The sequence below is a fragment of the Notothenia rossii genome (genome assembly GCF_949606895.1).
Source record: "Notothenia rossii genome assembly, chromosome: 4".
Lineage (NCBI taxonomy): Eukaryota > Metazoa > Chordata > Actinopteri > Perciformes > Nototheniidae > Notothenia > Notothenia rossii.
The window spans coordinates 41,321,478-41,347,561 of NC_136902.1; the positions used below are offsets into that span (position 1 = coordinate 41,321,478).

Consider the following 26,084-nt stretch of genomic DNA (forward strand, 5'->3'; position numbering starts at 1 on the left):
TGTGAGCATGTTAGCATTTAGCTCGTAGCACCACAGTGTTTTCTGAAGGTATAGCCTCTCTCTTGTATTGAGGTAGCCTAGACTGGTGAATAACAGACAATAGTTTTATTTATTTATAGCTTACAAATCCTTAAAAGCACAGTCCATTTCAGCTTCTAACACCAAATTTCATAACCATACCAAAAAACAACTTAACTTGTTTCTCTCCCAGCGCTGGATCTGAGGAGCTAACAACTAAGCTAATGTGCATTCACAATCACAACTGTGTAAACTGACTGTTTGTGCACGTTAATGAATGTTTTCATCAGATTCTGTCTCTGAGTGGGCGTTTACCTGCTGCACATTCCTCTCTAGTTAAGTGTTTGCAGCTCGTCTTTTCCTTTTAAAGGTTTTCACAGTAATTATGGAGGTTTCTCCAGCGGCTGCCGTCAAACCATATCTGTGTACATAAAGTGGATGAGAGGGTGGAACAAGAAGAATGTTTAGTGTTGTTTTGGTATGCTGAAAAGTGGCCTCTGCAAAGAAACAACTCCACTTTATTTCAGCTGAAAGGGGTCGTAAATCTTTCTGTTATGATCTTTATGTTCACATGTAATGTATCTTTTCATCCTGTTTTCCTTTCCTTTTTTTTTTCTTCTCTCAGATTTGTAATTAGAGATTTCATCCTGTCAGGCGGAAACCAACTTGTTTGAGATGTGTTTCTGTTGTCTTTTTCACCATGAATACTCATATTTGTATTTTCAAAATCCCCTCAAATAAAAATAGAGTGACTTGTTTTAATAATATATCCTGAATTTTCTGATCATGAATATGTTATTCTCTTAGAGTTCCTAGCTCTAATGCCCCTGTCACACTGTCCCGAAATTGACACCCGTGGGACACACGAATATGGAATTGTGAATTTCGCACGAAGATTGCCCCGAAAAACACACAAAGGCAACATTTACATTACATTTAAGACATACAACTGCAACAAAAGTAACAAAAACAATTATGTTAAAGTACTATGATACTGTACTAATATTTTCAGACTTTATTCTTTACTTTATCCGTCTTTATATGTAGAAGATATTAAGTTTTCTCCGTAATGTTGTTTCCATAGCAACAACAACTTATTGTCAACTCGCCTTCAAAATAATATATTATATTCTTATCAGTTTCACAGAACACAAATTGGGTTATTTACATAATATGTTTAGACGATTTTGTTGTGCAATAAAACAACCAGGTCGACACACGATAAAGCCATCGTATGACCGCCGGTGGAGTTTAGGCTCCGGCAGCAACTTCGTGAGCGGTAGCAAAATCTTTGGCATGCCAACAAATTGCCGAAGGACCTTGCGAAGGTTCATTTTCGTGTGTCAATTTTGTCCTTCGTAAGGCCATCGTGAGGGCATCTTGTTATCATCGGTGCCATCGGGCATTCGCCCCGATCAGTGAGGGCGAATGCCCGATGGCACCGATGATAACACGAAGATGACACGATTTGACAAGATGCCCTCACGAGTGCCTTTACGAAGTTGCCGCTCACGAAGTTGCTGCCGGAGCCTGAGAAACTCCAACGGCGGTCATACGATGGCTTAAGATGACTTCACGAATGGCCCGATGTTGTTACGATCAGAGCCACATTTGAACATTTCCTTTATCGTGTGTCCATCGGGTGTCAATTTCGGGACAGTGTGACGCGGGCTTTCCGGAATCCACACCAAACACCAACATTTGCTCTTTTTGAAAGAAAATAACCTGGGTGATGATAATGTCTGACATATTGAAGGCATGGAGTTTAAAAAAGGGTTTAATATAGGTTAAGTTGCATTAGATAGAATAAAGTAAATTGTTTTAAGGTCTAAATTGTGTTCCTCTGCTACTAAATTCATCAGTGAAATTAATTCAAATGAAAAAAAGCACAGATAAAATAGGTTTTACATTGTTTATGCAACATGCAGCAAAAAAATATGAAAACTGGGTCATTCAATCTGGACAAACAACTTTATTTCTGGTAATGCATCTATACACTGTACATTCAGCCACTGTAGTATATAAGCATAGCTATTTTCAAACATAATCTCATAAAGTCCTTTACTTTACAATATAGTCCGTGTCGTGAGAGAAGGGAAGGGTCGTTGGAGGAGGAATGAGGAAAAAGGCGTGAAAAAATTTGGGAAACAAGGAAGATAGATGAATAAGCCAAGCTTTTTTTCACACTGTATATGTGGCATTAATGATGGGAAAGCTTACATTTACCTCTTACATAAAAATATTTCTAGAATTGTAAGGTTTATATAGAATTAGCAGCAGCACAGGGCTAAAAGGATACATGAGGATGAGGGGAAACAATCTGCAAGGTGGCGTAGTTATGTGCATGTGTGTGTGCGTGTGTGTGTATGTGTGTCACCCATACGCTAGGTCTGCTATCTGATACTGAACATACTGTTAAAAATATATATGAACTGGTGAAAAAAGTCATTCAATATAAAGACTCTACAGTAAAAAAAAAATGAGAAGAAATTGATTAAATGTTTATGTAGGGAATATTCTCTTACGCACTGCCTTTTTTTAAACATTTCAGTTAAAACACAAATTCAAAAAAAAGACAGCTATTGTAAGAAAAGATTTCTTTTTGAAAAAGGAAACACCATGTACATATATTATACAATATCGTAAATGAAAAAATATTTACATTTGTAAATTCTTATTCAAATCCTCACACTGGCTAGTATTTGTCTATTAATATGGACTGTTATTGCTGCGTTATTGTCCATTATTTAGCAAAATGATTCTCCTTTAGAAAACAATACGCTGTTGAACGGCTTTTTCTTTTTGCGCGGGAAAGTGAAGAGCCAATGTCGTTATTTTCTCCCTTCTTTTGTAGAAAACCATGAGTAAAGTAAACTACGCATAGGTTATCAACTCTTTGAGTGTAAAAACAACTACAAAATGTACCAATTTTAGGTCTGCCAAAGTAGCAGACGCCGCAATGTTCTCTGAGCAACATCAGTAATGTTAGATAAGAAAAGGGCTTCTAACATAATGCCCTCTGTGTTATCCTCAACAAGCTGGGAATAAACAGTCTTTATATACAACCCAAAGTAACATTTCATCGAAGCAAGTGGCTTTTCAAGATCTTCTATAAAAAATGTTGAACATGCATATCATTGATTTCTAAAGAAGGAAAAAGCACTCATTTAGAAAAAAAGCTTGAAGCGTCTAGCATTTGTTCAACTACTCTCAGCACTGAAAAAGGAACAAAGTTTGTAAACTGGTTAGTCTTAAGAATACTGTTAAGAAGAGCTGCTAAACGAGGGAGGGGCTTTTGATTTGAAACCTGCAAACAGGAAGGTGATGAGAGGCCACACCCCCAGCAGCGTCATCATCAGTTTTCCTTCTCTGGAAACCCTTCGCCCGCGTCCAGGCACTTGAGGTTGTCCAGCATTGCATTTTTTTTTTTTGTCTTTAGTTTTTTTTGCAAGAGTGGAGTTTTGTTTCCTTAAGAACAATATACTGTGTTGTTTTTGTATTACCTTTTCCTCTTCTAAATAAGACAATTTGCTTTATATTGCATAACACAATAAAACCTTGACATGTACAGTATCAATGCCCAATAACTGACTATATGTATGGCAAACTCAAATTTCATGCATAAAGAAAATATGAGTTTTCAATTGAAGAAAGTGAACATAACAGACAAGCAATAATAAAATATCTCCATGTTTAAAACAACAACAACCAAAGGAAAAATAGCATTAACACAATGTACATTCTGATTGCATTGTACCCACTGTGTGACGGATGCTGCCTTTTGAATAAAATTACATTTTATTCCTCCAACATGAGAATTTAGTTCACGCTCCAATAACAATCACCTCACATGCTGTTAATGATGTTTGTCAGAGTTGTAACCGGGTGCGATATTTGTGTCAATTATTTTACAAAAGCGGGAGAGTGCTTAGCCCAAAATTGTCCAACAATCCCAGACTGCATCAGCAAGCAAGAGGTTCTTTCTTTCCATTTATTTACAAGACTTTGCCTTTAGAAAACAGAACAACAGTATTTATTGGAGATGCATATAATCAAGATAATGCTTACTGGATTTATATGGTAGCAGTCATGTATACGATGGTGTTTTTCAAAGTAAGATTGAAGACAATAGTGGGAGTACAATGCATTATAACAGTATTTTGTTATGACAAAGTGCGATTCATTATTCTAAAGTAAAAAAAAAAAAAAACATACATTTATATTTACATACCTTAATTTAATTAAAATGAACATTTGGTGGTTCTTGTCACCATATCCAGCCCACCATGATGTCATAGGTGATGCTTCTGATATCCTTTGGAGTAAAAACATACCGGCTCTCATCACTCGAGTGTAACAAGACAATAAAACCACACTCACATCTGGAGGATTTATCTTTACAAGATACACACTTCAGGGTTTTGTTAAAATAACAGAAGGCGACAGAGTGTGGCTTATTGGCAGCAACACTGAGATGTTGGATGTTGTTATTGACCATCCAGAAAGTGCTCACTAAAAGGTGCCTTTAACACGGCATGTTTTTATTCCCAACTCCCAATCCAGGGTGTGATCCACAGAGAGGAGGATCTAGCCAAATGCAAGCCCACTCACCACTTGGAGAAATTAGAAATACATGATTTTATAAAGCAACAATGGGAGGAAAAGAACTTTGAACTGGATGCTTTTCCCCTCAGTGGACTGCGATGGCTTCCTGAAAAACCGACAAAACCCCGGTGGCACTGTGGGAAGTTCATTTGCTTGTTATGTTCATCTTCTGATTTATTTGTATCTTTTTTATATTTTTAAACTTCAATAGCACAGAGAAAAACAGAAACCATCTCATGTTTTCTTTACATTTTGCTATGTAGTCTCTTAAATAGCTCAGAATGCCCTCCATCTTCGTCATGGCGAGGGGACGTTTGGAGGAGATTATTCCGGTCTGTTAAGTGTGACCCCCTCCTCTCCACAGCTGCATTACTCTAATATAACATGATCGTCTCTCAGCACTAGCATCACAGACGCCTGTCCCTGGATCTCCCCTCAAATCTGCTTTTTATTCTTGTGATCCTGGTTTTTAGTTCTGTGAGTTTGGAAGTCAGTGTTTGATTTAGCAACACCTGTTTCCATGTTGCAGTGTTTCCAGTCTTTCTCCATGAAAGCACTCACTTGATTTTTCATGGGTGTTTCTTCTCTCTGTGTCTGCTCGGAGAGTCTTTCATTTGTGAGTGGTGGGGGCCAGAAGATGGGGATCATGGCAGGCGATTGGGGGGTGGGGGTGGGGGGGGGGGTGGGGGGGGTTGGCTGCTGGGTTAGTTTTCAGCGAGTGTGTCCTTAGGCGCCCCCTCCTTGTCGCTGGGCCAGAGTTGCTGCTGCAGCTCCTTCACCACCCTCTCCAGGTGCTCCCGGGCCTCCCGCTCCAGCAGCAGGTCGGCTCGGAGCTGCTCGCGGTCGGCCTCGGCGTGCTGCAGCTTCATCTGGAGGTCCTCGATCTGCGGAACACATGGCAGGAAGCAGATGTGACTAAAGGACGGCTGAGCTGTGTACACAGAGTTATTCCTATTCATGTTAACTCAAAGGATATTTTCATACACTCTTGCTTGACTGGCAGATTGGCTTCAAAATTTCAACAACTTGTGATTTACATAACTGATTTATGTCAATATAAGTTCTTACAGACACAAGGTCATAGAAAAGTTTCTAGATCTGAGCATATATTTGAAGAGACAGTCTCAATGCAATGTGGGAGTTTTAGTAAAAAGTTCCCTTTGTTGTGTGTTCCACTATCAGTTCATAGATCTCTGTTAATGACAGCCTTCTAGAGCGGCTGCAGTCTCTGAGGGGGGATTCACAGACCCAGCTTGAGAGCATAACCTCCCTCTTGTTTTGTCTAATCTGCATTTCCCATGGTGCCTGAAGGAAGCCAACGTCTCTTCCTGTTTCCCTTTGGAGCAGGACTTATCCCACGTCTGTGCACTCTGGGCTACACCCATTTATTTTTGACTGTGGAAGAGGAAATGTGGCTTTTTTTACTTGCCTTCTCCTCTGCTGACCTTGAGTGTATTTGAGACAGTGAAACTCTGCAATTACTGAGAGAGTGTTGACATTATGGTCTAGACTCTCTGCCATCACATTTGTACACATTGCACTGTTAGTGTCTGTCTGCATGCCGGGCCACACTTGGCTTAATTTAAACGCTCCCCATGTTACTCAAGTATCACTGAGAGATTAAGAAACGTTTCATGGACACAACCAACCTTTATAGTCTACTTGCCAGCAATGGGAAACCGGAAAGGTTGTGTACCCCAACCCCAATGTTGAATACATTTTAAGGGGGGAAAAAATATTTTTGAGTCCCCTTAAACTAAAACATTGAACAAAATGTATCAAAATCAGCCCGACGTGAGAACCAATTAACAAAAAATGCAATAATTCCTCTTGTAAATATCAGGAATTTATTTAACATCCTCATTAACCTCCAAAACCACACCAACATGTTCCAAGTCGTGTGTGTCCGCATATTTAATGCTTAATAACGCAACTTATGCCAATTGTGCAAATTGCCCAACATATGCAAGTTAGCATCCAGCAGTTTCTAAGAGCTGGAGACCCGTACTATACATTTATAACATACAACTTTGGGGTACTCAACATTTGCAGGCAAACAATGAGAGCTGGTACACACTATAACCCTAACCCAGGGGTCGGCAACCGCGGCCCTCGAGCCGCATGCGGCTCTTTAAGCCCTCTGCTCTGGCTCCCTTGAGCTTAGACAAAAATAAGAAGGAAATGAAATACAAATATTTGTAGGACTATTTATATTTTGTTGCACAGTTGAAAATGTTTCGTATCTTGTATTTTGAGGTGATACTGTGACACAAGAAAATTTAAAAAGTGGTTTTAATTAGGTCAGCTAAAATATGCGTCACATCCTGCTACGGTCCTGCGCCAATGCCTTTTCTTGGAGGTGAATAACCTGACCCCCGGCTCGATGAGCGAACTATGGATAAATCAAAGAAAAGTACCGGAGGAACACAGGATTTAATTCTGTGTGGACAGAGTTATATGCTTTCACAGCAAAAGATGCTGGTTTACCGGTATGTTTGATATATAGAGAGAAGTTGTCAAAGGTGCTGCAGCCTTTACGTATCGAGGAGAAAAACGGAAGAGGAAGACAGCTGACGATCTTCAGTCATAATTCAGTCAGTTAACTAGTTTTAGGGTGCAGCTATATGTTTTATTTATTTGGGCACATTTTAATTATATTAATTTTCTTCAAATGTGCAGAGGATTTATTTTAAAGTAGGCCTGTGTATGTCGTTTTTGATTCTCCTTATAAGAGTTCTTTGTTTATTATTATTAGAGGTAAACTGTTTTCTATAATGTAATACATAATAAATGCAAAAAAAAAATGTAGTTTTTGTCTATGATATAACAATAAATACAACTTCATAAGCTATCAAGCTATCAAATATGTTTTGCGGCTCCAGACAAAACAAATGTGTGGAAAAGGGGGAAAAATTGCTCTTTTGGTCAAAAAGGTTGCAGACCCCTGCCCTAACCCTAAGCGATTGAAAGCTACGTTAGCGTGCAGGTTAACTCACCTGTGCAGAGTACTTGGCGCGGAGCCTCCCGGCCTCGCAGCCTTTGTCACACACTCTCAGCTGCCGCGCCTGCTCCAACTCCCGCTTCAGACGGATCCGCGACTCGTTGGCTTCCTTCATCTTCTTCTCGCTCTCGGCTCGCAGGCGCTCGATTTCCTTCCTCAGGTTTCGCTTCGCCTCGGTCGCCTCCCGCAGCTTTTCCTTTTTCGCCACCCGCAAGAACTCCAACTCCTGGAAAAAAGACATGTAGAACTTAGTCAAAAAGAGGGAGTTTCTCATAGAGGGATTGTGTCTCGAGGTGCTTATGTAACTTTTGTTAATGTCGGGGATGTATCTGTCACATGGCTGTTTTGCTATGTTTCTGAGGCGTTGACACCTGAGAGCAGAGCCTGTTACCGTGTCCATGTTAGTGTTTACATCCAGCCCAGGTTCACAGCATTTAGCTTTCCTTCCTCTCATTTACTGGAAGTGTGTGTGCATGTGTGTGCATGTCCATGCGCGTGTGTGTGCGCGCGTGTGTGTGTGCATGTGTGTGTGTGCATGTGCGTGTGTGTGTGTGTGTGCATGTGCGTGTGTGTGTGCATGTGCGTGTGTGTGTGTGCAGCAGTTAAGACAAACATGTCAAGCTTTGTTGGCTCCTACAGAACAGTGAAATCCCCATCAATCTTTCCCCACCGTCGCTAAACACAGCAGGAATGAACCGGCGGCTGTTTTTAAGTCAGGCCACATTTCATTAAGTTGTCGGTTGGTTGGATTGATGTTGCCTTCCACAGCTCCTGTGAACTCTGATGGAGAGTGACAGTGGAATGCTGTCAGGCTGGACTAGCTTTTCTCACTCAGGATGTGTTCAGTGCTGCTCTCCCACTCAGACTCCTTCGTCTGCATTTTCTTGTTCTCAGTCCAAGGCCAAAAATAAAGATGGAAGTCTGGCCTTTCCCTTCGCTGCAATATCCGCTCTCATTGTTATTACTTGCCAACTCATGCTAAGCTTTGCTGACAGTCATCATGGATTCTAATCCACTTCTACATTTTGATGCCTGAGCTCAAGTCATTTCCTCAGTGAGCCAACTTTGAAAACTTTCTGTCTGCTCTGATTTCAAGAACATACAGAGAGGCTTAATGTGAGCCGCTAGGGCTTGGAAATGGCATTCTCTCAGCCAACAGTCGAACACACCATGCTGCAATCACTAACATGACTTCATATTCCTTGTATATATAGCATATCCGTGTTAGAATAGACACTTAATAAACAGGGTTGCACATTTCAATAATTACGGCTGATCTTGTTATATCAGGCCGTTTGTCATGGTGTGTAGGTTTCTCCACATTTGATTTCGTAACAGTGACCTTTTTGACTGGTTGGTGGACTTGAATGGCACAGAGGTTAGTTTAGGTAAAGCCCTTTGCTCATACGTGTGGTACGGAGATTAATATACATTGCAAACAACTTTGGCAGAGCTGTATTAAAAACATCTGCGGCAAGTTCAAGTTGAAGCTGGAAGGGTTGAAGCTAGTCTTGAATCCAAGCAAAGTCTCATTCAATGAAGAATTGTCCAGGTAAAGTCACACATTTATGAGGTGAGATGTAGGTGCTATTAAGTGACACACTTTTACATTTTGATCAATGAAAACTGAATAAATATAGTTTTGCTTATTTTTGTTGATGCACGGATGTCTCTGAATACAATAACAAGTAAGAAATGTTTTAATTCAAATCTCAAGTAGTGCCATGTTGTAACGTAGTCAAGTCTCTCAGAGTTTGTGATGTGTGTATATAAGTCACTCTGAATGGAGCTGAGCTCACAGTTTCCCTCTGCCTCCTGTCCGTGTGCTAACTGCTAACTGCTAAATGCTATCCTAAACACACCTCGGACCTAATCGTGTAAACAACGCACATATATGCAACGTGTATCAATGTTCTCATCGGGAAGGGAAAGTACATTACGAATGGGTTACTGTTGATAACACAAACGGTCCCCACCTGCTGGAGGCTGCGTTTGGCCTGCAGGGCGGACCCCAGCTTCTCCTCCTGTTTCACCCTCATCTTCACGATCTCGTGCAGGAACTTCTCCTTGGACTCTTTGGAGTCCAGTCCGCTGTCCAGCGCCTGCCTCAGACTCTCCAGCTCCGACTCTAGCCCCCCCTCTGAGGGGGCCACAGGGGCTGCAGCGGGTGTGGGAGGGGGGCCCTCAGCCGACGTGACGGTGCAGACGGGCCCCAGGGCCCCCGGCGAGCTCAGGTCCTTGGTTGAGCTGCTGGACGAGGTGAAGGATGGCGACGACAGGGAGGACAGGGAGGATGTGACTGTGGGGGGAGACCAGGACACGGGGGTGAGGTTTGTGAAAAATACTCTGGTGGAAACTAAGTTTACAGGTGTATCAGCCCCGTATAACACATTCTACCTCTGCGCCAGGGTTTTAGTTAGCCGGTAATTACCGGTTTTTAGCTGGTAAAATTTAATAAAAACCGGTAAATTCAAAACCTGCCGGTCAAAATGTCCGATGCCCCGATGGATTGGCCGCCGATCATTATCGGCCGATATTCACTCTTAATAGTTTGAGCTGTGCTCTCTATAAAGGCCGATCAGGAGAGCTGGATCTGATCGATATGGACATAAACGCGAGTGAAGTGTAACCGGACGAGAGAGAGATCAGATTAGCTGCTGCATAATCACCTGAAGCCCCGCCCACTGTTTGGCGCGCTGCATGAGAAACTGACGGGCTGTCAGGAGAGAGAGGCAGAGAGGAAAAGAGAGGATCCGTTTCTCCCGTGTTATTATTCAAAGTTAATTTAAACTTTTGAATAATGTACTTCATCTACTACAAATAGTTTCTTTGAATGTAATAATTATGTTGTTTGTTGTTTGTGGAATCATTTATTGAAAAATGAATCTGAATTTTTCGATCTGTTCCGATTATAACTGAAGCAATATAAAAATGACTCCCATTATCTGAGTTTTAAACATCAGCATATCCGGTCCTAGTCCGGTAATTACCTGCTAACGGAAACTCTGCTACACAATTGTTATTATTATTATTATTGAAACATGACCGGTAAGTTTCAAATGTGTCCGGTAAAATAAATTCCGTTCGGACGTTTGACCGACGAGAAAAGATCCTCGCGGAAACCCTGCGAGTCTGCACCTTCACATCATATCAATCATCTTTTTGCATCTCACGTATTTATCTATTATAACAATAAGCACTATTATTTCACCGTACAGCATTACAGTTTACATTCTATTTAAAGCTCATCTTATTTGACTTGTATGTAGTGAAATTCTCCTGCATTACTTGCTAATTAGTCTTGCAACATTCTCTTGCACTATTTTATTTCTCTTCAGTTTCTTCTTGCACTATTTGTATTGGTTTATGTCTTATACAGTATATTGATGTTGCATTGTTGCGGAATCCTGGGATGGTCATTGCATATTTACACTGCAGCTGTGCATATGACAGTAAATTATTTGAACCTGAACATTTCTAGTTTCTTAAGTTGTTTGCTTACATTCATCGCGGCTCTCCACTTCGATCTCCATCTCAGATTCCTTGTCGTCCTGAGGGGGGGGCAGCGGCGGCTTGCTGGCGGCTGCGGGCGGGGGGCAGGGGGGCTCCGGCTCTGGGGGCTGGAGCTCCTCTGTGGCTCTTCTCTTGCGGGGCCTGGAGCTGGCGCCCTCGCCCGGGGGCTCACCTCCGCTCGGGTGGGAGGTGCTGGGTACCGACAGGGACATTGGACCTACCTTCCCCAGGGGCAGCGGTGTGAGGGCCACATTGGGGGCCACCGCTTTCTCTATACTCTTGTAGTTGTAGAAGCTTTGAGAAAAGATAAAAAAGACAATTTAGATTTAATTTAGGGCTGCACCATTAGGAAAAAGTAAACAATTGCAATATTTAGAAATTGTGATATGATTGGAGGTTTTGAAAATGATTGAATCATACATTTCATTACCATTGAAAAATATAGTAAATGATCAGAGTGGGATTATATAAGAGGATCTGTATTCAACAAATATGTTCTATTAAGTATTCATTTGAAGGCTGGGACATCTCTGCAAATCAACAATATTTATTTAAAAATTATATTTTCCAACTATTGCGCCTCCTGAGATTTGAATATTGCACAAGTCCAAAATGCAATTTCAATAAGATTGTGATTACAGTAATTGTGCAGCTCAAATGTATGTACAAAGCGTTAAAGGTTTCTTCATAACCAGGAGCTGAGTTGTGCATGCATGCAAACACAGTAGCATACAGATTGAAGCGTTCAGCTAAGTGCCTGCAGCTCTCTCCTCCCACTTTAGGAGAAACTGGGCTCTGTGATATGGTGCAGCCTGCTCTGGCAGCGCCATGCCAAGTGGGTAGCCAAAGTGTGAGTGTGTGTCAAATGTGTGTAAGTGGAGGAGTGTGGGAGGCTGTGGTGGAGTCAGACTTGACCCTCTGACACCAGCCCACCCAGACAAGCGAGAGCAGCTCATCAGAACCAACCCAACAAAATGGCCGAACTCTGCTGCAGTAAGAGCTCCTTAAAGTCTAGATATTAGTTCTGCAGGGATGAGTTTTAATGGATTATATTTCTAAAGGTCTGTGGTAAACAGATTGTGTTCTGCCACATAAAGCCTAGTGGTGATGACGTTACAGTAAACAATGGTTTAGTTTGTTTTAGCCAAAAGTTAGCCTCTGATTCTGGCGCTTGTGTCCACGGTGTGTATCTTCTGCAGGAATCCAATACAAAAAACACATTGGCTTCTTGTCGAGGGAACCAGCGCAATGCTAACTTCAAAAGTATTTCCTCTCTGAAGCACCCTATTGCTGTCATGTTCTTCTGTCATGTGAGTGAGGTGTGTTGGTGCTGTGCTGCCTCACCTGTCTCTCAGCAGGGCCAGGGGGTGACTGGAGGGCTCCTTCTCTCCAGCAGAGATGTGGGGGGACCAGGGTCTGAAAGCTGAGGGTCTCTGTCTGGGCTGGATGCAGTTAAGCCCCTGAAAAAAGACAAACATAAACCCATTATTCTACAAGTAACAAAAGTGACTACCAAAAAATACTGTTGCATTTGGAGGACATTTTTTCAATGCTGACGAGCAGTGCTAGACATTTTGATATGCTAAGGACACACTTACGGAAACATAGCATTTATGTTTGATACACAGGCTTATTGTAGCTGGCCTGACAACAAGTTTGAGGACGGAATACACTGGTTTTAGGAATCCAATTCTCTGCAACTTTAGACTGTATTATTTCTCTGTGTGATATATTTATCAGTGCTATAGCTTGCAGTCAATGTGATCAGCTGTACTCAGTCCTTTGAATGTGAATGTGTAATTGTAAGAAATTGTGCAACCAATGAATTGTTGAAGACATTCTAACTGTATCCTCACAGTGGATTTTTTGGGAATATTGATCTTCACAGGGGACATTCATCATTATTTTTGTGGTTGTATTGTGTTACACTGCGCTGCCTCTCAGTAAGTGAATCTGGGGGGCTCATGGCGGCTACAGTTACCCCCTCTGTGAGCACCGTGTGCCAAATCTAAATTTAAGCGCTACCCTCATCCGAAAACTTCTGTAGCCTATAATATTACACCACATCTCATCTCATGCGTCACCACCAACATCTCCCCCCTGAGCTCAGCAACACGGACCTTATTGGCGGCGGACAGGGACTGGAGCCAGTCGTGCTGCTTCTCTTTGTCCGACTGCAGGGCCGGCGAGGGGAAATCTTCATGTTTGGACCGTTTGATAGGGACGGGGTCAGATGCCTGGAGGAACAGAAAGACATTTGATTTAAGTTTTAAATAATTTGATCTAGCTGTATTTCACTTAGGCAGTATTTTTTACAAAGACATAATGGGCTCGTGTAATATGGAAGAGGATTAGGGGCTACATGAGGAAAGATCTTTGGGACGTGACCAAAAGTACAACCAAAATTGGAGTTGTTACTTTTCTGAGATTAAAGTCAGAATTCTGAGATTTTCAACAAAAAAGAGAAAGAGAGAAACATTATTTTCTTATCAGAATGAAAATAAATCTGATATAACATTTTGAATTCTGAGAATAAAAAGAAAAAACGTTTGGTCACATAAAAAAATACCATTTCCACAATCCCGAATACAATAACAAAGATATATACAAATATGTATATACCTATGAACAGACACATTTCAAGATATAAACAGGATCCGTGCTGCTTGAAAAGGACTCACACATGTGCGCTGGGTGGATTGCTGCTCCCTTGTGATGTGACTGCACAGGTTGGCAGCTGGCTAAGAGCTGTCACACTATAATGTCAGTGAACTGAGAGTGCACCCAATAGTGTCAGACAGACAAATAAGAGTGTGTGTGTGTGGGTGTGTATGCGCGAGTGCCAGTGGAGGTGTCTGATAGCTGGAAGTGTGTTTAAATGTAGGTGTGGTGTTGACTCTGTCACACACAATCCAATACAGCTTGGTGTGTTTGCTCATGGGCAGCCAAGAGAGGAGGCTAGAGGTAACTGGGGCAGTGTGTGTGTGTGTGTGTGTGTGTGTGTGTGTGTGTGTGTGTGTGTGTGTGTGTGTGTGTGTGTGTGTGTGTGTGTGTGTGTGTGTGTGTGTGTGTGTGTGTGTGTGTGTGTGTGTGTGTGTGTGTGTGTGTGTGTGTGTGTGTGTGTGTGTGTGTCTGTCACACACAGATACACCCATACAGAAAAAAAACAAGCAGGGGTTTGTTTCTCTTCCTCTGTTAGGCTTCGTGGCTATGACCTCAGTCTCTCCAAGCTGTGGCGGTCACTAGCTGCCACACACACACACACACACACACACACACACACACACACACACACACACACACACACACACACACACACACACACACACACACACACACACACACACACACACACACACACACACACACACACACACACACACACACACACACAAACAGCAATGCATAATTGATTGAACACAGTGTGCTGCAGGAAATGAATAATCCAAATCCCTAAACAAAATTGTGAGCGCAATGTAATACAAATAATATGAAATAACTTAAGAAATGTACCACTTATATGTAGTTTTAAAACAATTAAGTGGATTCAAACATTATGATCGAACTATTCCACAAATATGAAATATTGTGAAGTGTATTATAATAGCATTGAACTTGCGTGCAAAAACAAATCTTTTTTAGACTGTTAAATCTCCATGATTCTTCCTGACAGCTGAAATGAAAGTATTTCAGCTGTCAGTGTGTTGTTGTGGAATTACCTTCGACAAGCGTTTTGTTCTGACCCACTGTTTAAAGGTTGTGTGTGAAAGTGGAGGTCACACATGTAATGCCGGCTCTGTCAAACCAACAATATTTATAGAGGGGATGTTTTCCCTCATCATACACTCTCTCTGGTGCCCTCACTCTTATTTTGAGTAGTGCGGCCAACATCAGTGAGCACACACACACACACACACACACACACACACACACACACACACACACACACACACACACACACACACACACACACACACACACACACACACACACACACACACACACACACACACACACACACACACACACACACACACACACACACACACACACACACACACCCCTCCTGCGTGGTGTCCACAGGTGGTCATTTGTAATGGGGTTAGATACTCTCTCTCTCTGGCAGTGTGTCATGCTGTGCCACATGTCTGTGTAATCAGAGCTGCTCTCACAGGAAAGTAGCGTGGCTAGACAAGGTCTGCCGATGGGACAGCTGTCCATTGACGTGCAGCTCCATGACTTTCAATGACTTTCCATAACGCCATCGGTTTCCCTGACCAACAACGCTCTTTTCTGCAGTACATATTTGTTAAAGAGGGCATAATGTGCTGATGTTCAGGTGTATATCAGTATGTAGTGTCTCTCCTGGGACATGTCTCCATGCTTTAATGTTCAAAAAGCTCTTTTCTCATACTGCCTGTGCTGCAGCACCTCTTTTCACCCTCTGTCTGAAACCAGAGCCCAGTCTGCTCTGATTGGTTAGCTGGTCTGCTCTGTTGTGATTGGTCAACCACTTAGAGATGTCCCGCCCCTTAGCCTATCACGTTCAATGTGTCGGAGTGCTAGCCAATAGGAGGCCGAGTGTCACATAGTGATGTCATCATGTTACTGAAGTAAACAAAGGAGTCCAATGGAGGCGGTTCTTCATTCATTGTAAAAGTATGTTATATGTTTGTTTTCTTGTATCTTTCTTGTCCTTTTTGATGTTGGAAATAGAGCTGCTGGTTTGCGAGAAAAACTATGCAGACTTGATCCTAAAATAAAGTATCATCGTAAAGTGTAGTATTTACCGGGTCAAAAGCCTTTCTTGATCTAAAGAAGATTTGTTTCTAGTAAAAAGACACTACATAATACAGAGGAGTCCTTACTGAGGTTTGTGTGTTATCAAGATATGAAGAGATATGTCCTATAAATCAGGGCGGGAAATCAAGGCAAGAGGCTAGTGCCTGCAGTTCATTGGACTCTCACACTCTCTCACACACACACACACACACACACACACACACACACACACACACACACACACACACACACACACACACACACACACACACACACACACACACACACACACACACACACACACACACACACACACACACACACACACACATACACACACACGCGCGCACACACACACACGCGCGCACACGCACACACACACACACACGCACACACGCACACACGCACACACACACACACACACACGCACACACACACACACACAGCCTCTGGGCAAAGTCTCTGTGCCACGTGCCAGTCCTCGTCTCGTGGATTACCGGTTGCCAACAGCTTTCCATCAGGGCGAGATCCGGCCCGGTAATCTTGGACGGAGGAGAGCGTCGGGGGTCAACAATTGGCAGCGGAGCTTATGGGGCCACCGGTGGGGGGGGAGTGGAGGGAGAAATCTGCATGTCTAGATTACTGAACAGTGGGACTGTGCGGCACGGAGCACAGACAGCCGGGTGGGAGTTCCTGTTTCAGAAGGCGGCTTGGTGATGTCAGAGGCTTTGGGCTGTTTCCAGAGCAAAAGTGAGGAGTCATTTACATTTAATTTGATTCATGTGAAATGATACCATTAGTGATATATTCCTAAGAGGGTCCCTCGGATAACAAATTAACAAATGGGGCTCTGTGGCGGAGGGTGTGTGAGAAGAAAACATGAGAAACCCTGCGCTGATACACACACGTTCAGACACACACACTCAGACCCTGACTGGAGGTGAATGAGAACCTTTACACTGCTCTGCTGATAAGCGTGCGATTTACAGCTGCAAATGATAGCGCAGGGCTAACCTTCAGAGACACACACAATAATGTGAGTGTGTGCATATACCCGTGCACTTTGCAACCCATCCCCTTTATGATCCGGTGTGGATTAAACAGCATAGACAGGATGTCACACTTCTAAAATAAGGCTTTCAGATTAGCAGAGGTGTGTGTTAGACTTGCTCAGACAGCAGCTCACACACCTCACAGTGAGAGTATGACACCTCGTAATATGGAGCATTACCCTGGTATCAGGGCGATGACGTTAGCCTTTTATTAAAAGTTAGATATCACTTCATTATCATCATTCATGATTCCAAGGAGTCCCAGTGCTTTGTGCTCTAAAAGCTAGTTTTTTAGGAAGGATATTGGCCAAGAAATGACACAAAATGTCAATATTGGATGTTTGAAGCACATATCTGTGAAATGCTAATTTACAGTCCCTTACTTTACACATGGTAGCTTGGAATAGCCACTGCATGAGAAACTCACAAAGCCTCAAGTCATGGGGAAGCATGTGTGGAAATAGTGAGAGTGGCAGCCCCGTCTCAGCTGCCAGAGGGGGGCCACAGGGGGGGCCACAGAGGGGCTCATGTGTGAGCACGTGTCTGGGCGAGTGGATGTGGGTGTACATGTCTCTTAGTATGGCTGTGTGTGTGTGTGTGTGTGTGCGTGCGTGCGTGCGTGCGTGCGTGTGTGTGTGCGTGTGTGTGTGTGTGTGGCAGAGACAGGATGGGTGGGGTGATAACAGACTTCTCGGTTGAGACGCTCTTTTGAAACTCTGCTTCAGAACACTTCCTCTGTCTGCAGACTAGTGATGTTTGTCTAAACACATGAAGAGCATTTTTTGAAAATATTATAGTAAACAATATCTTTAAAAAATGTACCTAGCGAAACCATTTCTGCTTGTGTTGATATTTCTGAAAGGTTCTATGTGTGTTGTTACTCTAATGCCTCTGCAGTACACAATTATGCAGTAAATAACTTGATGTTTACATTTTTCATTTACACATGCGAGGGACGTTTAATGGATGGATCAGAGACCAGGGCTGCAGTCGAATAGTCCATTTATCCCGGAAGTACCTCTGTGGCAGCCATGATAAGAGCCGCTCAAATTCTCTAGATGATAGGAAAGGAGGTTGCAAACTTCCTTTATAGCCTCCTTTAGCTTAGGAACTACTGTACCTCCCTTTACAAAAGGAGAGGAGAAAAGGCTGCCCCACAATGCATTGCAGCCGCAGCATTTGCCATCACACAACAGTCGGCCGTTCACGGAAACAACCGATTATGACCGAGAAATTATATCATGAAAGTTACGGTTATTAAGCTTTTTAAAACGTATGTGGTAAGTTGCCAAAGTGCTTTGTTTTGAACGTTCATCAGTATTATAAACAAAAAGAGAAATATGAACGTTAGTTTTGACTGAAATGATCAAATAAAGTCAACATTTCACTGAGCTGTGTGGGGTTTGTTCAACTTTTAAAAGATGTTTGAAGGGTGATATACACAGTGATAGATGTTAAGGACTAACGTTTATAATAAATACATTTGTATTGATTTTAAGATATTTTCATAGTTCATACAATCATACGTATTGGGATCATTTGTATTAATGTGGACCGGAGGGAGAGGGTGACGAGCATAAGTTTCACTTTCCTTTTTTATTTCAATTCCAACTTTGGTCATGAAGAATGTTTCTCTGTTGTCCACGTTCATAAAGCATAAAGCAACAGCATCAGAGCACGGTGCAGAGTCTCTAGATGAGTTTACAGTAGTCCCTCGTTCTTATTAAACATCCATGTTGTAGTCCGCTGTATAGAACACTGTAGTTTCCATAGTTTCCCCACAGCAGCAGACGCACAAAATGACGTCCGCTGGCGCATCATAAACACGTTGGATAGTGAAAGTGCAGTCGGATTCTCTAAAGCACCGCAGTCTCTTCTCCTAAATCCTTTTGAATTCTCCTATCCACTATCCCTTAACCCTATGCAGTTTCACTCAGAGGTCAAGGGATAGACGATAGGAGCTGATTTTTGGACTTTTCGACTGCAGCCCAAATGTAGAGATCCCATCTTGGGGGACCTGCAGATATATGCAGTTTAGAGAAATAAATACATAACAGTAGAAACATAACTGTGGAAGTGAAACTTGTTATACTTTCACTAAGCTGCAGACATCTTTATAAAGCTCTGAGAGATCCTTAAATAGATACATGAAATGTTCCTGGGATCTTTACCCTGTTGTTGCTTCTTTAATGAATCAAAATGGTTGTTTGTCAGCAGGTTAACTGCAAAGTCAGACTTTTGAGAGTTTTGATCAGCTGATCAGACTGTATTGAGGGAGTTGGTGGAAATAGAAATCCTAGATGTAGCTTCCTGACAACTCCCACGAATAAGTTCTCTGACCAACGTGTCCATATATCTTTTCTGTTTCAAGTTGGAATTAGAGTTAGCCGCAGTGAAGAAAGCTACACATTTGGAGGAAAGGCTATTCTTGTTGGACTGCTGGAAAGAAGCCAGAAGGGGCCTTCAGGGGAGCGCAGAGACTTCTGTAATGACCGCCCTCTGAAAACTCCATCTCCCTGGGATCCCAGCTGATGTGAAACCTGCCCTGTGAGCTAAAAAACAGGACCACCAAATGAAAGCGCTTTGGAATAACGCCTCTCTTGAGCCACAACTATTTTTTCAGAAAGTCTGTAATTCTATCTTTACCCGTGTCCTTGTTTCATTTTTCTGCAACTCCCTCCTCTCGCTCTCCATCCCCTCAGAACCCCCACCCCGCCCTGTTCATCTATCTGTCTGAGAGCGTTTCCTGTGTCATAGATTACAGGATGTCCTCTACAAACAAGCAAGATTCCAGTCGCAGAGAAAGAAAGCAAGCTGAATAATTTGCAAAAGCACAGCTAAATGAAGTACCCGGGGTTAAAAAAGCTTCCAGTGCGGTCTGGAGGACATAAACTAAACCCCAACTACCCCTAATGATATAACTGCAAAATCTGTCAATTGATAGTAAATACATTACTACATAAAAGAAGGTAACTATCTTTCATGTGTAGATTTGGCATACTAGAACTCCATGAAGGAGCTATCAGGTTAGTAAAATATCAACTTTTAGAATGATTTTACTAATTCCTTCAAATAAAAAGTATATAATTGCTCAGTAATGAGTGATGAATTTGCAAAAAGTCCTATCTTACTTGCTATTTGTGTAGTTTCTATTGGATTTTCATGGACTGCCTTAACAGATGCCGTTTTCTTTTCGAATTTGTACTTCTAGATGCATGGAAAATCTCCATGAAAACCAACCAAACTCCAACAGCTGAGGAAGATAATGTAATGTGGTTGAACGTTTTATAAAGTGCACCTTTAGTTATATTTTCTTTGCAACATACCACTGTAGTTATATTTTCTTTGCAACATACCACTGATCACTGTGGCCATTACCTTTGTGAGAGCCCATTCTTGCTTTACCTGCATAATGTGAGCCAGTGTCAGGCCTGCATAGCTGAGACACACAGCGTGTAGTGACATGGTGCCTAACAGGTTTCCTATTCAACTTCCCCGAGACTCTGCTCAGATGAAAGGCCAAACAATGTTTTCTTTGCTCTTTCTTCACTCAGAAGGGCGAGCGAGCCGCACCCTGCCTGTGACCTGACTTTGGCCTCCCTGCATGTCTCGCTGAGGGGCCCACAGTAGTGTGAAGGGAGGCCCCCCCCCCCCCCCCCCGGAGGCAGAGCTTGGCTCACCTCGTACAGAACAGGCAACGCAAATCCCACATATGGCGGGTAACAAACAGGTGTTGGACAACATGTGGTTCCAGAATGTATGCAGGAAAAGGGCTGACCTGCAGCTCTCAGGTTCCAGTATGAATTCATTAACTGTTGAGGAAACAAACAAGCTGTATGCAGGACTCTTTCCAAAGAGCAATAATGTAAAAAAACAAACAATAACAAAACAAACAAAGACTGTGACACCGCTGTTGTGCAATAACAATTATGTACAATAGTTAAATTATTACTTAATTTCTTCATGTTACACTTAATTTATTTCATGAATGCTGCTGCTACTTTTTTACCCGAATGTGTACTTTGTAAATTGTAATAACCTTTAATTGTTATCTTAAATATTATGTGCTTGCCCTTTATCTAATAGTGCTTAATTTTTGTGTCTCTATCTTCACTTTTTCTGTTACGATTTAAATGTCCCCTCTGTAGGACGAATAAAGGGATTGTGATTCCCCACCTCTCTGTGCTAATTCCTCAGTGTGTGCAGTTCAACACCCAGAACAACATGCAGGATAAAAATACAGCGAGCGCCGTGGCTGCTCAGCCGAGTGAGATTCCTCGACTGTATGTTTGTGGGTTACACACACACGCAGAACTCCAATTTTGGCAACTAGTTCATCCCACCGTCGTCTCCTTGGCTGAGGAGTCACAGAGAACAATAGGGTCTCTGTCTTCAGTGAAGTAAATAGCAAAAACACTTTACATAGTTACAGTCAAACTATTGCAGCGCTGCTCTGCGAAGGATCACATTAATCTCATTACCCCGGACTCTGATGAGGCGCAGTTCCGACTTCAAGATGAACTGGTTTGCTGACTACACTTGATATTACCTCATCTATTATTCACTTTGATACAGCGCGGAGTCATTTCCCCTGCGCTCAGCACATAAGTAACTGTGTTTATTTAAGTTATAAAGAGCGAGTTCCAACTTGTTTAGATAGTTGGAGAACCGTGTGAGGACTTGAAAGGAAAGACACCTGCCAGGGGAAGAAACACAGGACTGTGTGCACGTGCATGTGTGTGTACAGACAAATAGCAGATGTTCAGACTATCAGGTAGCTGTATATAGAGCGGAGGCCCCAGCAGTACCTGCCTGTACCACGGCTCCCCACATAAGCCATCATGTATCTTATTAGCAGGGAAGCTTCTCCTACTTTCCCCTGCTACTTGAAAGAAAAACAAAAAGACACTTTGTTTCCACAGTCCTCGCCAAAAACAGCTTGTACTGATACTGCCTCAGAGTCAAATCTGCTAGCTCTCCTGTCGCCTCCCAGCGTTTTCCTGGAGGGACAGCTAGAAATCTGACATTTCAATTCCTACTTATTGCACAATTTATATTTGAGAATCCCCCCAGAAAATGTAGTGGAATGAATTACAATGCATTCTATACTTCAGGAAGAGTCCAGAGAGGCTCGTAGACAAAACAGATCTTTTTTTTTTCATTTCAGCCCCGTTTTGTTCACACCGCCCAGAGCCCAACTGGTGCTGCCGCGGCTGCGTCATGACGTCACCGTTTACATCGTTGATTTTCTCCCTAACGCCATCGGGTCGATGATCGTGTTGCTTTTAATCATCGAAGCCAGATTAAATTAAATAACTACTTCTCAACCCTTGTACTTTTCTCCAGAGTGCCGTGGTTCATTGTTTATTAATGTGTTTCAGCGGCATTTACCGACCGCTGCAGTGCTGCCCGCTGTTTGGCATCACAACGCTGTTATGAAAGTTTCTCTGGTATAAAATGGGTGATGTTAGCATAGCAACCAAAGCTAAACTGACTATCTTGACTACTTGTTGCTATCCTATTGTGGCATAAGCCGTTTTCTTTATCAGGCTCTAGCTCCAAACCGGCCCTGGTACGGTTGGTGTGAAAGGGGCAAGAGAAACCTCCCAAAGCTCCTGCTGTAGCTAGGCCTACGGTTCAATACTTGTAGCAACCATTTAAAACAACTTCTGGATAAAGGAACCCTTTAAATATGCAGGGAAATGAATAAAGTGTTTCTTCACAGAGGCTCAACCAGTTACTATTCCGAAGGGGAAAAAGGGCTGACATGTCCAATCACATCAGAAAAAACAGGAGGGAGTACAGTATGGCAAAGAATGGAAGAAACAAACAAGGGTTGGAAAAGAAAGAGAAGCGTAAACAGTGTGTGGCAAGGGATCAAGTCTGAGCAGAGAGCAACAACAGATGATTTCCAGGATAAAACTCAGCTAATCCAAAAAGCCATAAAAACAATCAGACTCATAACGTGCTAGACCACCAAAGCTCTCTGTAACAGCCCACACTCCCTGATGGACTGTGTAGAATCTCCAACTGAACCTAGAGCATGGAGGTCACCAACATTACCAGTTGCAAATGACAACAGTGATATGCATGGAAAAGAACAGAGAAAGAATAATAAGAGGGAAGGCAACAGAGAGCCCGCCCTCTGCTCCACGAAGGCCATGCAGGACAGCTCTGAATGAACACGGAAAAAGGGGAAGGAAAGGGAAGAGATTGGGAGGTTTGGGAAGGCAGCAGGGTCTTCATTTCCTCTCGCCAAATTTGCTTTGGCAACTCTTTCCGTGGGAATGGTTAGAGACTGGCTCTTCTCAGCCGGAGAGAGCCAGGGATCGGCCCACCGAGGAGACGGAAAGCTCAGAAGCGTAACATGGAGACGGGGGGTGGGTGGCTAAGTAAATACAGCTGGACTTTTCCATGGCTTTCCTTTTCCATCCCTTGCTTGGCTGATGCTGTTTTTAAAAGGATCAAATGCTAACATTAACATGCTAGACAGATAGGCTGGATGTGTACAGTGAGTGTCATTAACCTTGTGAAGTTAGTGTTGAAGACAAATGTCATTATTCATTTGATATCTGACCTCTAATACTTGGTCCCCAATGTGCAACATCGACCATTTTTTGCAGCCAATACTGGGTATTGAGGCAAATGTTTAGGGGTTGAAAATCTGATTATATTTTAATATATTTTATAATATTATTTTGGATAAGAAATCATAGTTTCTTGCACATTGTGACTAAGATGTGTACATTACATTGTAAACGTAGCAGATAAACTGTAATCACAGAAGAATATTGACCTGCCCGCTAGAAATATGATTCAATTATTCCCAACAAATATATTTATGTGTGTTTATCTATTAAGAAATAGCAGTTAAAATGCTAATATGGGCTTGTAAATGTATTGGCAATTTACATTTCCAATGTACAGTGCCAAAAAAACAGTCAGCCAGCTAAATCACAACTTTAGCTTAAGAAAAGCACCCTTTTAAAATGTTATACAAAAATAGAATGAAACAGTGTGCTTTCATCATTACAGTAGATTGAATATCAATCAGTCCTAATTACATTCATCATTCTGACGGTGGATGACACTGATGGGAAGACATAAACAAACCCTGGTTATGGAGTTCATGTCTGCTGCTTTACTATTAGATAGCCGAAGAAAGCCAGAACATTAATTTAATGTCCCTTTTATGATCTTAGGCAGCAAATGTTTAAGAGCCATCTAAAAGCTGGATAATTGAATTTGCTCACTTTTTAAAGTTGTTCTTATCCCTGCATGCACACTACTGGATTCACCAATTGATCTGGCTGTGTGTGTGTGCAACTACTTCTGATTGTGTGTCATGTATAAAGAGTTAATGCTTACTAGAACATAATAGTAGATGACACCCTTTAAAATGTTATACAGTATTTCTGATTAAGGGCCTGGAGTTCAGTTGAAACACTTCTTATTTCCCTAGTTCTGGTTGGAAGAAGCTTGTCGGCTTGATTGCAGAGGAATCTGCTGATGGCTCTTTTCCTTGCACTGGTGCAAAAAGCTGCTATGTTTCAAAGGAGGCCAGATGTGAATCACGGGTGGAGAGGGGAGGAGTGTGTCTGTGTGCAGGATGGGGAAATGCAGGGCCTGGGGCATACTTCTACATGGCGTGTAACGTGCCCTAAGGTTGAGGTTGCTTGTGAAGGGGTTAAGTTGCATGGCTGAGCAAATACATAAATAGAACTGGGAGGAGGGGGGGGGTGCTGCTGGCCTTGATTTCGAGTACCCCAACCCCAGACTGATGCACATGAGTTAACATGTGGCAACATGCCCGATAGGGCTGTGCAAACTCTCTCACACACACACACACACACACACACACACACACACACACACACACACACACACACACACACACACACACACACACACACACACACACACACACACACACACACACACACACACACACACACACACACACACACACACACACACACACACACACACACACATGTTTGCAACATAAACATGCCATAATTGTGAATATCATCCCAATGCCTAACAAACTCTTAACCCTCCTTGTACATGACATGTCATTTAGAGACACTTCAGTACTGCAGACTACAGCGGTAACTGTGGTGAAGTATCTGGCCCAAGGACACTTCAACATGTTGACAGCAGAGGCTGGGTATCAAAGCACTGACCATCTGATTGGAAGACGCCCATCATTACCACCTAAGTCACAGTATCCTTCTTAACTACACTTAGATTGGCAGCATAAAATAAACCCCCTCCCTGCTTCAGACAGGAAGTTTTCACTGATCGAGTATCAGAATATAATATGGAACATTTGAAATATTAAAGGAATTGTGTTCGTAACTATTACCCATTCTTATTTATTGCATTTAATAGGCTAAAAGGTCTGCTAGACTTTCTAAAATGGGCCTGGAGTGGCTAATAATGGTTTGCCTTACTGAGAGTGTCCTTGCACTTTCAGTTTGCTGCATGGATCCTCCTGTAAGAGAGCAGGAAGAGGGGGATTTAAGTGAGGGTGGGGGCTTTCACTCAAATCCCCTCTCATCTTACAGACATCATTACGCCTGCTAAAGCCTCATCCCTGGAGCCCTCCACTACCTGGGGCAGGGATGGACCACCAATTACAGTCTTAACCTCCAATCCTGCGTCCCTGTCCCTCTCTCACTGACACCTCCAGCTGGAGCAGCTTTAGAGAGATGCCTCCTCATGAGACACTGGGAGCTGCCACCGTTACAGACACTGGTGGGTTGGAGTGAGAGAATGTTTCCACTGCATAGAGCCGCCTGTGGTTCACCAACACAGTTTGACTATGGCTACAATGCATCATAAATAATGCACATTCTATTATGTTGTCTTAAACTTTTAATAAAACTCATATCTTTCGACTCCACTTTGAGCGATAGAATTACTAACAAAGCACTTACTAACAAAGGACTGGCTTATCTAAAGACAGTTGAGTAGCACTTGAAATGTTTTAGCTCTATGAAACCTGATGTACTTATATGATTCTGTTTTCTTCAAGTTTGTACTTTGTTGCTCGAACGCACTTATTGTAAGTCGCTTTGGATAAAAGTGTCAGCTAAATGCAATGTAAT

General features: G+C 42.5%; 1 protein-coding gene across 1 annotated transcript in view; it reads right to left on the reverse strand.

The window, feature by feature from the left end:
• Window positions 1-1,970: 1,970 nt before the first annotated feature.
• The window catches only part of LOC307036677 (ski oncogene-like), a 77,511-nt gene continuing 53,397 nt past the window's right edge, over window positions 1,971-26,084 (reverse strand). Inside the window, exons 2-7 of the mRNA XM_079677205.1 lie at window positions 13,258-13,374; window positions 12,482-12,597; window positions 11,127-11,431; window positions 9,601-9,923; window positions 7,620-7,850; window positions 1,971-5,507 (exon numbers count right to left, since the gene is read on the reverse strand). Coding sequence (XP_079533331.1) covers window positions 5,328-5,507; window positions 7,620-7,850; window positions 9,601-9,923; window positions 11,127-11,431; window positions 12,482-12,597; window positions 13,258-13,374 — 1,272 coding nt within the window. The 3' untranslated portion in view covers window positions 1,971-5,327. The remainder of the gene's footprint in view (window positions 5,508-7,619; window positions 7,851-9,600; window positions 9,924-11,126; window positions 11,432-12,481; window positions 12,598-13,257; window positions 13,375-26,084) is intronic.